The following is a 14,539-nucleotide window of genomic DNA, read 5'->3' as shown; positions in this document are numbered from 1 at the left end:
CAAACCAAAAAAAAAAAACCACACACACCCCAAAAAAATCAACATTTTTAACTTAGTTATAGAGAGATGGGAAGAAGAGTGACAGGTGAGACAGTCCCAGAGACTGTGGGTCTAATCCTGCTGCATTTCAGATGGATGACAAGAAGAGACAGGGCAGGAGCCAGCAGCACATGGTCAGGTTAGCACACTTTTGAGCAGGGGAAACCATGGATAAGTGACCAAGTTTATCCACTACCCCCTTGCTCAGAACCATTCCAGGGACTATTTTGCAATCATTCAGCATTTGGCCCAAACAAATGGATTTAGAAGGAATTTCACACCAAAAAAAAGATAGAAAACCAAGGTCCTACTCTAATGCTACTGCAGGCAAAGCCACAAGGCCAGGCAAACAGAATTCAGCCACAGCAGCAGAGCCCTCTCAATTCAGCCAGGGTTTTATGATTTATTACATTTATTAACAAAGTCACACTTCTCCCCACTTTGGTAGAAACCCCTCTCTGCTGAAGGTTTCCAATCACCCACACCCTGCACACATGCTGCAGTTCTGCATTTGCCTGAAGACACACACACACCTAAAGGAACCTCAAATTACTTGTAATTTAACTTTGGGACACCTGGGAACAGCTGAGTCCAACAACACCTGAGCCAAAAGGGACCCGTGGTTAGGACTGGCCTTACCTGATGCTCCCCAAACCCCCGGGCTGGCAGTGCCAGCACAGAAGTGACATTGAGGGACAAGGAGAAAGTGCAGCAGGACCACCCAACTTCCAGCCCAGGAGCTTTACTCCTGGAACCCCAGTCCCCTGCACTCTGCGTGCCTGGGACGAGCTGCAGCTCAGCACAAAGGTTTGTGCAGTGACCGCCAGAACAAAAGGGTATTTCCCAGGCCTGGGAGAGGCCACGGGCTCCCCACAGACCACAGGAAACATCAGCCAAGCCAGCTGAAGCATCTAAACATGCACAACTGTCAAACTGCATTTAGGGATGGCTTTTTGTTTCTCTTCATTTCAACTTTGAAATGTTCTAATTTTTTCCAGTGGCCACATTAAAAGGAAGAAAACATCTTGTTTTCACTTTCCAGAAGTTCTGAGGTGTCACAAGTGAAGCAGTTCAACAATTAAGTGAATGTTTGGATGGCCAGGAAAACATCTGAAAGTCCCTAGCAGTTCTTCCTCCGTAGCCATCTACTTTTCACAAAAGCTATAAACACATTCTGAACTGAAACACACCTTGTTCAGCCAAATTCTTAAAAGACCAATGTTACATACCAGGCACGACCTTTTATAACCTGTTAAATGCCTCCTTGTTGTCCATTTGATCCACTCCCTGGCCATTTCATCACAGTATGTGATATTAATATTCTTTACACTTGCACACCGCCTTCCCTGCACTTCTCCCAGCACTCACAGATACCCACGTTAGCCTCACAGCTGCACTTCAGTGCTGCTGCCTGCAATTACAGACTTTACACTTCATCATCTCCCCCAAACCCAGCCTTAAGGATTCATACTGTTACTCCAGCCTAACCACATCCCTCTTTCAAAGTTCTTTGGTTCCCCATCCCTGGCACTTGGAGGAACTCAGTTCTCTGTTGGGCACCTCAGCTCCCAAAAGCTCACCTGTGGTGCACAGGCAGTGCATGGCACCCACTGGCACAGCCCACCCCAGCTCAGCCCTGCTGGCAGCACCAACAAAACAGCCCAATATATCCCCTTCTCCAAGCCAGGCAGGAGCTGCAGGGAGGGTCAGGGCTGGCAGCCACGCTGGGCCAGACAGCTGAGGGCACCTGGCAGCACCTGTGTCCCACCACAGCCCCAGCACCACAGGGGTTCAGACCCAGCTGCCTACAGCTTTTTGGGCAAAACCTGCCAAAAGGAGCTTTCCCAGCATCTCAGATTTGGAAATAGGTGTGACAAGCAGTAAATCCTTTCCCCCAGGTGGGTGCCCCTGAGTAAGGCCGTCCCTGTTTTGTGTTTTATATGCACGGTAGTTCTCAGCTGAGCATCAAACGAGTGTCTGTGCTCTGGGGGCTGGGGGTTTCCCTTCATGACTCATAGGCCTTTCCTTAAAAGCTCTCTGGAACACATAAATGTGACATTAGAGATTTAGCTCAATTGCTCCAAAGAACAAGGAATGGTGTTGCAGACAACGTGAAACGCTCCAGCTGGAAGGGATACACGGCTTGCTTGGCAGTTTTCTTGTGCTCCTCTGTCTCAGCACAGTAACGAGCAAGGCTACACTGATAGGGAGGAAAAGCAACACGGTGAGGTTAATGGGAAGAGATAACATACCACAGAATGGAACTATCTGCTCCAATGTAGGGAAAAAAAGGACAAAATGCGCTTCCAGAGACAGCATCCACACAGGCACAGTGGAAAACTGCATACAAATCCTGCAGAACACCACAGTTACTGGTCCATCATCAGCACATTTGCTAATTTTGTTCAGAGATGAAGGCTGGTCCTGCTCCCTAACAAGCCAACAGGAATTCTGCTGGCAGCCTTGGGAGCCATCACACCCCTGGAGCACCTCCAAGCAAATGCCACATCCCAGCCCCAGGTACCTCTGCCCTGTCAGCACTTGAACCTTCCAGGCAGCTGAGCACAGCCCTCCAAAGAGAGCCTTTTTAAGCTCCTAATAAAACTTACAGACATCCTACACATTCCTGCACTTCATCCTTTTATACTGCCTCAGTTTGGTTTATATCACACATTCCCATCCCTGTCAGAGAGGAGGCACTTTGTCCAGGATGGGCACAGAAATCAAACACCACATTATACTCTCAGACACCGAGTTTCTCCAGCCACCGGGTTTTTTAGCAAAATAATAATTTTAGCATTTTCTAAAAGTAATCAGTTTAGTGTTAGCAAATCCTCGTCTCTGAGAGTGCTTTCTAAGCATCCAATATCCACACAGCTCTAAGAGACATTTACATCCTCATTTATTAACTGGGGATATTAAGGATTTCAGCCCAGCATTTTTGCTGCTACCACAAAGCCATCAGTGGTAGCACACAAACCTGTATTATTTATACATTTTAGATGTAAAGCTGATACAACTTCAGGGGTGTTTTCTATTAAAAACCATCAACTTCAATCACACTGTAACAACAGCTACTTTGACAGTTACCTGTTCCTTCACAGCAGGGTCACATTTCTGCTCTGCAAACTCCAGTGGCCACGGAATCCATTGAACCCATTAAATTGGGATTTACTCCAAATTCACACATCACTGTGTACAAATCTCCAGTGTGTGACTGAGCATCAAACGGGACATTTGCACACACAAATCTTTGTGGAAGATCCAGCATAGAGGGAACGACTGCCAGTACAAGTTAAACTCTGCTGGAGAAGCCTTTTTTCCTTTCAGCCTTGCTTAGGGTGTCTCCCTGAGCCCTCGAAGGGAGCAGAGCTCACTGGGGTGGGGAGATGGGCACAGGGTAGGTTTAAAAGCCTGATGTTACTTCTGGGAACTTGAGAGCCTTGTACTGGAGGAGTGCAGTACAGACCTGGCTTGGACCTTGTGACAGAGCCCTAGAAGCTGAGCAGACCCAAGGAATTGCTGGAAGCCACCATCCCCCCTTGCAGGCAGTGCTTTGACAACAATGCAGAGAGAGCTCAAGGGTAAAAGCATAAATAATTAAAAAAAAAGAAACAAAAAATTTGCCATCAAACAATACCCCTATTCACAGTCAAATTTCCTATAACCCAAGGTAAGAAAGTTTTCCTCCCCATTCATAATACAGGCTTCTGTGCACCTTATGGTCAGCCAAACTCCCATTTAATGTTAATTGTACACCTTTCACACACCCAGCACTTGTTAAAATATAAACACATATTCTGCATCTGTCCCCTTCTGTTATTACACACAACACAGTTTATCACTTCCCAGCTTCAGGGAGGCTCACAAGCACGTGCATGGCTAGCAGGGACTGACTGCAAGAAGCCATCCAGGACCACTCCCACATCCTTCACAGCCCAATTCGTACCACAGACAACACTGTGTTGACTTGTCTTATTACACTTATTTTTTGCATCCTCTTCTTTCCATTGAATTCCTTCTCCATTCTCTCCCCTGCCTTCGAATGATCCTCTTTTCTCTCTCACTATTTACCATTCTTTCCTGGACCCACTCAGGAGGGCAGGCTCCTGGTAGCTCGAGGATGCTGCTGATTCACACTTACCCAGCACCTCTCACTGGGAACACACACCTCCCTTGCCTGACCCCTTTGTGAGGGCTGTTTCCCATCTTGGCTAGAAAAGCCTGACCACTCTCGACTGAGTTTCAGCAATCTATGAGGCAGATTAGCAAAGCCGAGCTCTGAGGTACGTGGCCTGTTAGAACCCTTCAAGAGACCACACCCTGGAAGTTTAATTCTATTTAGATGTTTGCCCATCAAAAGCAGATTTTTCCCAAAACAGCCTCAGGTGCAAATGCTGAAAGATCTCAGCTAATTACCAATGTTGAATTGATTTCCAGGACCAGATAGAGAAATATAAAGTAATTCTCAGATAATAAATCTTGGCTTATTTCCGAAAACAGTAAAATGTATTAACCATTACCTCTATTTTGATAGAAACAGGGAAGATCTAACAGTTCTCAAAGAAAGCTTCAGGAACCCCTAAGACTGAAAAGAACACTTCAACAATTCTCCCAAGTGTTCTGGTCACCATCTGCCAGTTGCCCTAAATTTCATTCAGGTTTTCCCATTTCACCTCTAAGCAATGCAGCTCCTAAAGACTGACCACTGTCACTGTGTTAAAAGCTAATCCAGATTTACACTGACGACTGTGAATGCAAAGGGCAGAGAGGGCCTCGATGGGTCTAGGGATCTACTTCTTCCCTTCACCCACCTACCAGGCCAAACACTTTTCATCAGGATTTCTTGATTGTGCTCCAGAAAATGTGTGCTGGGTGGCTTTCTGGGAAAATCCAGGAGCTCTCGAGAGTCCAGCCTACCTGCCAGGATAAGCATGGGCTATTGCTACACTAAGAGTTATGGACAGAATCCAGACTTTGTGTCTCACTCTGGGACACCAACCCATCCCTGCTTCACTTGGTAAACCCTGCACTGGACACCAGGAAGGGTTTTCCACACCACCAGGTTTTCCACAGGGCAAAGGGTCAGACAGAGATGCCCGAGGAAGACAAGGAGGGTGACAGCTCTGTGGCAGGACTGCTTGTTTCTCCCTGGGGAGCATCCCACGGGGGATGGACTCCCTGTGCTCTGCATATCAGCTGTGACACACAGGGAGGCAGAGACTGTGGGGGGGAGGTGGCAGCGAGGGGTGGGGAAGGCACTGAATGTGCTGAGAGGGGGAAAAGCACCTTCACTAAGGGCACTCTGCACGGCGCTGCTGAAGGACAACAGCACAGTTGCAAACTTGCTTGTCTCTCTCCAGGCTTTGCAGGGGCAGGAATCCACACTCCCCCACCTCCCTGGGCTCACGATGCCTCTTGCATCTTCTCTTTAGTTGAAGATAAGATAATTAAGTCAATTCTTGTGCTGGATCTCCCCACCTTGACCAAGATGAGCGGACAGCCCTCGTTGGGTGATGGCTGCAGCACAGCAGGGGCTGTCAGGAGCGTGTGTTTGCTGCCTGCACCCCTCTGTCAACTCTCTTTCCATTTCTGAGAACACACCAGTGGAGTCCCAGGACATATAGAGAAATCTTGTTCAAAAACAACAGCCAAATCAGCACAACTGCTCAGCACAATGACATTTCCCTGCCCAGTAGGTGACAAGCCAAGGGTTTACAGTCAGTCCCTCCAGGACTGCATGACTTTGATGGGCATGCCAAAACCCAACTTCTGCCTTAAACTGGATTTTTCAACACCTAGACATCAGACTGAAAAATTCTGCAAAGTAAGAATTTAAGACAGCTCCTGAGCTGATGACTTTCCAACACCCTCAAATGTCCTGCTGACACTCACTTTCAAGAATATTCCTGAAACAACTCTGACAATTCACCCCACCATGTATGAATGTTGAGCTGAGAACAGTTATGAAAGTGAGTAAAAGTACTTTTTTTTTATTATGTCTTTTCTCAGCATCTGCCACTGAACCAAGCACATTTACTAAACTGTCAGTGCCTTGGCAGGGACAGACAGGGGGTCACAGAGGGTTGAGGATGAAGCAGTTTGGGCAGGGGCTGCACAGGAGACAGCTACAAGGGAACAAAGGCTCACAGCTCTGCCCAATCCAAGTGCAGGCTCTGCCAAAGGAAGGGTCTCAGCCTCCTGGAGCATCCTCTGTCTGCACCCTCTGCCTCGGGTCACCTCCAGCCATCTCTTCAGCAAGGATGAACAACCCTTTCTCCCTCCTTCCTTCTCTGCAGGCTTTGTTTTCTGTCAGATCAGTGGGTGCCTGTGGCTGCAATGTGTTGGTGGGGGCACTGGAAGGGCAGGGTGCTACCCCTCAGCTGTGCAACTGGGCAGAGCCCTTCCCTGACAGCACCAGCCCTTTTAGCCACATTACACCAGCTTCAGAAGGGCATCTTCTGAAGATCACACGTATGGTTAGGGGACCACTCAAACAGACCCACGACCAGACTGAAGGCAGGGTAGAACTGTTCCTTCTCCAAACAGGGCTGGTTAGTCCTGTGCCCTCAGCTTCAAAATAGCACACTGCTCAATTTTTAGTTTACTGGGGGCTGGGAGCAGAACAACAGTGATGACAGGACACAGAACACAGTAAATACCCAGTGCCCTCATACAAGCATTTACTCACTAGACAGTTGAGCTCATCTAATTAAGGAGCATTAAACCATCTCCTCTATTCCCTCTACCTTATTAAGACTATTGGCTAAACAATTCTGTTCTCCACAAGCATCACAGCACACCCACGACTGCCTTCGGAGTGTGCCAGACACCCCTGCTACAGGAGCGAAAGCATAAGCAAAGACTTCACAGCTGCAGCCTGTGCAAGCTGCTCCAAAAATCAAGGCATTTTCTTTGCTTCCTTTCATTAACGTTGTTTAAGACCCTCTCAGGTAAATCTAACTAAACAGCAGACTTCTCCCCCTCCTGTTCTCGCTCTCCTTGTCTCTGACCCCACAGCCTGGGGTCACCCCGCAAACCTCTGTTCACTTGCTCAGCCTAAGCTCAGCATACACCTACACCTACATGGATGATCTGAACCAAAATCCACCAGGATTTATCAAAACCTCGACAACTCACAGAAATCAACCTTCTCTTTCAAAGCACCCCTGTTTTCTGGGTTTCAGTCTGCTTCCAGGGTGCAAGTCACAGCAGTGCTGCTTTGTGCTGCTCCACCACACGCTCCCAGGGCACAAAGGCACCGGCTCACTGCTCATCCTACCCTGGCTGCATCTCCCGAGGTTTGGGGCATGCTGCAACATGTTGCTATGGAATATACCTGCAAGTAGTGACACTTGAAAAGTCTTATAAATAAGAAAACCCACCCACAACAGATTCCCCTTGGCTGCTCTTGGCGTCCCTGATCGCACACCCAGCTTTCCCAGGCAACTGGAAACACCCCCCAGAGGCTCAGGACACATAACTTCTTTGTTACATTGAATACATCTTATTTCTCGATCTCTCCCTGAATATCGTGTCAGTTTTGAAAGTAACATTTCCTGCAGTTCGTGTGTTACAAGCCCTCCCACCCAGCTCCTGCAATACCCAAAGTGCACCGTCCCTGTCCCTCGGGAGGGAGCAGCACCGTGCCAGGTGCCACACACCGCAAGAGATGCAGCAATGGGTGCTTTCTTCTGAACCCCGGACAGATGAAGGCAGGCAGTAAACACTGCATTCAGCTTTCTTTGTCTGGGCACAAAAGCTTGTAGAAACTATACCGCTGCAGGTTACGGAAGGGCTTTCCCAGTAGTGAGGGTACTGCTCACTTGGTACCTCCACCCACCGGCCCGGCTCTGTCTGCCTACAAGCATCTCCCAGAAAAACACATGGGGCCCTGCAACTCCTTCTGCCATGCAGAGCACACTAATGCCGCGCCAAAAGCAAGCTGAATGTCGTGTTTAAATCAGGTAACACACGGCTCCATCCTCAGGAACGCTCACGCCGCTCAGGAATCACACGCACGGCCAGCACACAAAGACACCGAGATAACCGCTCCCTCAAAGGCCACACACGGGGCTGGCTCATCCACAGCCCCTCACCTTGCCAGGCCTCCTCCTCCCTCCCCTCCGGGAGCTCTGACATCCCTGCTTACAGCCCTCGCTCCTCGTTCAAGCAGGGACAAACTCTCTGAGGGCTGCCCGGCTCGCCCGCAGTGCCCAGCTCAACTTTTCATACCTAGTACAATGTAAAGACAGGTGAGCTCAATCCCAACTAGTGCGGCTACACAGCACCTTCTCTCATTTCAAGAAGTTACTTTTCTTCCATAAAGAAACAACAAAAATCCAGGAGATGACAAAGGCGCTGATTTATCCTCAGGAAGGACTGAGGGCTCTCCTCCAAACTGCTCTCTGATCCCAGGGATGACACGGACCCCTGACAGCCCCGCGTGCTCAGCAGGCCCTGCGAGGCCTCGCGGGGCAGAGACAATGCTGGGCTCCCACAGGTGCTCCGAACTAACACAAAGATTGCACTGAACGAGGCACTAAAAATTGCTTCACCATCGTCTACAAAAGTTACCACAGACTGAGAGCGTGATCACAAACACCACATGCTCTGGGATGCTGGAGGTTTAGGGGGAAGCCCGTGAGGAAGGTAAAGGAGAGAGTCTCTGTAAGCCCCTGCTGCACAAACAGCTCCCGTAACACTTCAGACAAGCCTCCCATCCGCACGTGGGAAAGGAAGCATCGCACATCCCGGCAAACCGCGTTAGGAACAGACAGGAAAGAGATCACATATCAGGAACGAGCTATGGTGTAAGCACTTCTGACACTAGACAATGCTTGTGGCGATACGGGACTTCTGCAGTCACCTGGCCCCGAGCAGCCTCGGGCACCGCACACCCGCCCTGTCCACGGCCAAACCCCCCGACCCGGGCAGCCCCACACGCCCCCCAGCCCCACTCACCGAAGTACTCCTTCTTCATGTGCATCTCCAGCTCCTTCTCCAGCTCCAGCGTCAGCGCCTCCAGCCGCCGCTCCGCCTGGCTGGGGCCGCTCTCCCGGCACGGCGTCACCTGGTAGGGGAGCTTGAATTTGGGGGCCGAAGCGGAGCCTTTGGTCGGGCTGTAGGCGTAGGGGGGCGGCGGCTCGGGGGCGGCCGGGTGCTGCTGGTCGTGCCGCGGCGGGGACTGGGCATGGATGCGGTGGTACACGTCCAGCTCGGGCACCGCGCCGTCCTCCTGCAGGCCGGGCCCCAGCAGCGACGAGCGGGGCGAGGGCAGCTGCAGCTCGGGGTAGGCGCTCATGGAGCCGCGGGAGCTCCGCGAGCTCTGGCTGGAGATGCTGGAGCGGGGGCTGACCACGGCGGGGGCACGACCACCCTCGGGGCCGCACAGGCTGGAGCGGGGGCTGGCCAGGGCGAGCCCGGCGCCGCCCGCACCCTCGGGCTCGGCGCTGCCCGGAGGGCCGTACCTGGAGTCCGAGTAGCTGGAGCGGGGGCTGGCGGTGCAGGAGTACTGGCTGGCGGTGCTGGAGCGGGGGCTGGCGTGGCGCTGGTCGTAGCCCATGCTGATGCCGCTGGTGCGGTTGCTGCTGGGCTTGCTGCCGCCGCCGTCGTAGCCGGTGAGGCTGGCGCGGGGGCTGGAGTGCTTGCTGGTGTCGCTGGCCGTGCTGGCGTAGCTGGAGCGGGGGCTCAGGGCGGCCCCGTCGTACTGCACCAGGCTGGCGCGGGGGCTGCCGAACTTGTCCTGCCCGGGCACCACCAGGCTGGAGCGGGGGCTGGAGAACTTCTCGTAGGGCAGCGCGGCCGCGCCGCCCAGGCTGGAGCGCGGGCTGGAGAACTTGCCGTGCTCGGCGGCGGGGCCGGGCGGGGCGGCGGCCAGGCTGGCCCGGGGACTGGCCGCGCCGAACTTGCCGTCCGGGCCGCCGGGCGCCCGCCCGCCGCCCTTGGCCACGTAGCCGCCGTCGAAGGCGCTGCCCGCGGCGTAGCGATAGCCCTCGGCCGAGTAGCGCTTGCCCTTGTCGGCGAAGCCGCTGTAGCAGGGCAGCGCCACCTCGGAGCGGGTGCACAGCCCCTCCTCGCAGCACGGCTCGGCCGCGCGGCCGTTGGCGCGGAGCGGGGCGGCTTTGCCGCAGGGGGCGGCGGGGAAGCCTTCGGCGGGCGGCGGCGGCGCGGCCGAGCCGTTCATCTTCCGGCCCCGCTGCTCCGCCGTCATGTGGGCGGCGATGACCCGCTTGGTCTCCTCCAGGTCGGGGTGCAGCGCCAGGTCCCGGCGGCCGCCCCGGCCGTACGGACCCTCCGGGCAGGGCTCGTACAGGGACAGGTCCTCCATGAACTTGGTGGCCTTCAGTGCCATGTCCTCCTCGTACTTCTCCATGCTCGGCCGGAGCCCGGCGGCGCGGGGCGGGGGAGGGCGGCGAACTCTCCGCGAAACCGCAGCCCGGAGCAGAGAAAGAAAAGGGGGGGCGGGGGGTGGAAGAAAAAAAAAAAAATCCAAAAAAATCCCTAAATCCAGCAACACAAAAACCAGCCTGAAAGAAAGCCCCTTCCCGCGGTCCTGGCGGGCCAGCGGCGGGACGCGGCTCCTCCTGCGGGGGCTGCGGGGCGCGGTCACCCGGGCGGCATCCCGCGCTGGGGGCTCGGAGCGGCCGGGCTGCCCGCGGAGCGCGGCCGGCGCGGACGAGGAGCCCCTGTGTCACTTTCCAGCCTTAAATAAGTTGCTCGGTCCAGTCAATGGCGCGCTGCGCGGAGGAATTTGCGCTCGGCGGGTCCCGGCCCCCGCCGCCCCCGGCGGCCGCCCCGCGGAGGGGCCGCGGCCCGCCCGCACCCCCGGGCGGGGGCGAAGGCGGCGGCCGGCCCGGAGGGGCTTCGCGGCGCGGCGAGCGGAGCGCGGGGCGCGGCGAGCCAGGGACTCCTTTGTGTGGGGCAGGAATGCGAGGAAGGAGACTGGGCGCTGCGTCCCGCTGGAATGTAGTTAATGCCGGAGCCAAACAATGATTTTCCCCGAGTCAGGCAGGGAGAGGCGGCCGCGGCGCTGCTCGGCGGCGGGGTCGGCAGCTCCTTCTTCGGCTGGGCTGGCCGAGCCCGGCCCGGCCCGGGCGGTGCCGCGGCCCCGGCGGGGCTGTCACCGCACCCCGCTCCCGCGGGACCCGCGCTCGGGGAGCCCCGTCGGGAGCGCTCGGGGGTCCTCGCCCCGCGTGGAACTCCCCGGGACCCGCGGCCTCGTCCCGGGGGAAGGGGCGGCTCTGCCCACCCACTCCCGACCGGGGTCCGCCCCGGGCAAGAACCGACATCTCGGCGGTGCTGCGGGGCCGGGGATGCGGGAGCAGCCCCGCACCTGTGCGGAGCCCCCAGCGCTGGCCAGGTGACTGCTGAAACGACCTCTGCTTGTAGCACGGCAGCTGAGGGTTGTTGCCAGTTATTTATTAAGTCTTTAAAAAAAAAAAAAAAAGGCAGCACTAAGACATATGATAAACATATTGTGGCCTAAAGCAATCTGTGAGCTGACGGGAGTTTAAAAAAGCAGCTACTGTCTGTGTAACTGCGAGAGCTTCATCTGTTGATCGGTAACAAACGCCCCGGCGCTGCTTTGCCATTTACATCTGTGTGCTCACGGAAAAGGCTGTCAGAAAACCACCCCAAAACGGCTACTGAGCCGAGACCCCCCACACTAAACCGCAGCCTACAGTTAATTTTTTTGGCAACTAAGCTGCAACTCTCTGACAATCGTTTGTGTTAATGGCAGAAATGCTGACAAAGACCTAAGAACAGGTACAGGAGGAGTGTCCTTTTTCTGCTGGGTGCTGAGCACCCTGGGAAGAGAGAAATATGTTGCAAGTTTGAGCTATAGGCACTGCTGTGCCAAGAACATTTTATTCTGTTATCATACCTAATTAAACATTAAAAGCAACTGTGTACTCAGAAATGTCCCCAGCTGTGGAGGGCAATTGATTGGCAATCTGTTTTCTTGTGTGTGCAAAAAAAAAAAAAAAATCCAACAAACCATGTAAATGTGCAGAGCAAGACCTGAAAAGCAAATCTGTTGGACATGGCAGAGGCAATCCACTGTCAGTGTGCACACCCGTAGGCAAACACTGCTGCTCTTGGGAGTCAAGTGCTCTTTTCTGTGTTCACATCTTTCATTACACTTTCTGCCCATCTCCTAAACAAGCTGTTACCACATGCTTCTGCAGCTTTACTACTTGTGGAACAAGTTACACGTCACCTGTAGCCCACAGGTGTGTGATGGAGGAGAGGCCTGCTGCAGCTGTGTCCTGGTGCAGGCCATGCCCAGCTCACCCAGCACAGGGCCCTCGGCAGCAAATGTGCCCCAGCACCCAGGGGATCAAACAGCATTCCAGTCCCTGTCCCATCGCAGCCTGGGCTCGCTGGTAACGCTGTCAGCAAAGACACCACTGTGCTGTCAGCCACGCAGCACAGACACCTCCCTGCCAAGAACAAAGAGAAGTTCCTCCCACAGAGCACGTGGAATCCACCATCTGCTTCATCTGCCCCACCTGGGACAAGGTTTATTTGCAGCAGTGGGCATCCCACGAGCTGAGCCTTCGAGTGTAGTGATGCAGAGCTCCTTCAGTCATTCCTGGGGCCTGTACCAGGCTGTTCTCTCCCCATGCTGACTTTGCATCTCTTACTACCAATTTTTGTAAGGTTGTCTTCCTGAGAAACTGGGAGAGGCTCATGGACGGGATGGGAAGTTGGTCTGTCAGAGCACAAGTAAACAAAGTGAATTTCCTCTATTTTGAGCTTATGCTTGTGGTTGTTTTGTTCTTTTGTTTGTTTCGTTGGTTTTTTTGGTGTGTGGGTTTTTTTTTAACTTCACAACATTAGATAACTTTGGTATTAGCCTACCAGAGTGGGCAGGCTATATAGCAGGCCCTGCCTGTGTGCTCATGCAAGGAAGCATTTTGAGCAGGTATCTTTACAGTAGAAACTGCAGAGCTCATGCTGTGGGAAGTCAGAAGGGGGCTGTGTGTCCTTCTGTAGCTCTGTCCTTCTGGGCCACAAATCAATTGGTTTGCCTTTTGAGGCAGCACAATTCTGTGCTGCTTCTGCTGCCAGCAGGTAGCCGGTTTCTGTGGGACGTCTCTTGGTATCTAAGTCATTAAAACACGTGTTGTTGAGTATGAACTCATGGGAAAAACATACTGGGGGCTCAGAGACTCCAGGGAATCTCAGGGCTAGTGAGCACCGTGGATCAAATGATAAAAATCACTCACTTTATTGTTTGAAAGCTTATACTTGATAAGTAAACCCTCAAAGCCAGGCCCAGCCAAGCATGCTCAGTCCTGGGCCAGAGCATCCCAGCAGTGTGTTCCCTCTGACCCCTCTTCACCAGGGAGTTGTTCTCCTGCCATCCACACAAAGAACATCCCACTTCCCCAGGCTGCAGCCACAGGAGTAGAGCAGAGGGGTGAGACCAGCGTGTCTGCAGTGGTGCTCAGCACACTGGGGCACTGCTGACAGAGCCCATCTGCACCAGGCTGTGCAAACAAGTGTGGAGTCAAAGCTGCTCTTGCTGTACCAAGTACCCCCATCATTCTCCTCACTGTTATACAAATAAAACCACAAAATACTGGCTAATTACAGCTTGACAATCCTGACCTGGCTTTCTCCCCACCTAATATTCAACATACTTGTTTAATTGTAACACCCAGCAGTAAAATGTATATACTGCAAGAAGACCCATACTTTGCAACTAAGAGCAAAAGAGCTGTCAGAGTATTATAAAAGCTCAACTTCATTTCACTGTTTGGTGTGGTAATCCTTGTGCCTGATTTTGAGTTCTGTGGTAAAGCAGATATTAAGGAAAGCCAGCTGCTTCTGTTAAATAAACTCCATTGTCTAAGATTTCCAGGGAGCAGAGCAGCCAGGTGGAGTTATTGATCTGTGAGTATCAGCTGGCTGGGCCTCCCAGGCAGCTCCTGCTAATTCCCAGGGCCTGCAAGGGAGCACTGCCCAAGCCAAGAGGCAGGGAGACCTGCTGGGGGTTTGGCTTCCTTGGTTGCAAACAGTTTATTACTGACAAAGCAGGAAATCTGTAAATGTAAGAACTCAGTGGGGAAACCTCAGCCCTCCTGAAGGCAACAGCAAAAATGCCAGTGCCTTGTGTTGCCACGTGTGTTCCATCAGACCTGGGTTTACTGACAATGCAGGAGGGAGCTCTTTGTCTCACTTCTTCCATTTACCAACTGGAAGCAGCTTATTGAACTGGATGCTGCCTGATTCTCTGCAATTTCCTTCTTTGTCTCCAGCACTGAGAAATCAATGAAATTATACCTTGACGTCCACAAGGTTTTCCAGTTTTAAAATTGATTGCTTTCTTGGTGAGGAATGTTAATGATGATTCTTTTTCTCTAGTCTGTTTGAAGCCTGATGAAAAAAAACCCAAACCAAACAAACACAAAATACCAAAAGACCTTGTGAAATTCGTACAAAAATTACGAAGAAATGTTTTTATTCTGGGATGGGAGACTGAAGTTTT

At 52.9% G+C, this 14,539-nt stretch overlaps 1 protein-coding gene across 1 annotated transcript in view; it reads right to left on the bottom strand.

The window, feature by feature from the left end:
• Positions 1–10,767, bottom strand: part of WTIP (WT1 interacting protein) — a 78,508-nt gene extending 67,741 nt beyond the window's left edge. Inside the window, exon 1 of the mRNA XM_050311470.1 lies at positions 9,004–10,767. Within this exon, the coding sequence (XP_050167427.1) occupies positions 9,004–10,414 (1,411 nt within the window). The 5' untranslated portion in view covers positions 10,415–10,767. The remainder of the gene's footprint in view (positions 1–9,003) is intronic.
• Positions 10,768–14,539: the final 3,772 nt, after the last annotated feature.

Source organism: Myiozetetes cayanensis, unplaced genomic scaffold (assembly GCF_022539395.1).
Source record: "Myiozetetes cayanensis isolate MyiCay16 unplaced genomic scaffold, myiCay2020 scf16, whole genome shotgun sequence".
NCBI classification, from domain to species: Eukaryota; Metazoa; Chordata; class Aves; order Passeriformes; family Tyrannidae; genus Myiozetetes; species Myiozetetes cayanensis.
Note: the sequence above shows the minus strand (reverse complement) of the source record. Positions and strands in the feature narration are given on the sequence as shown.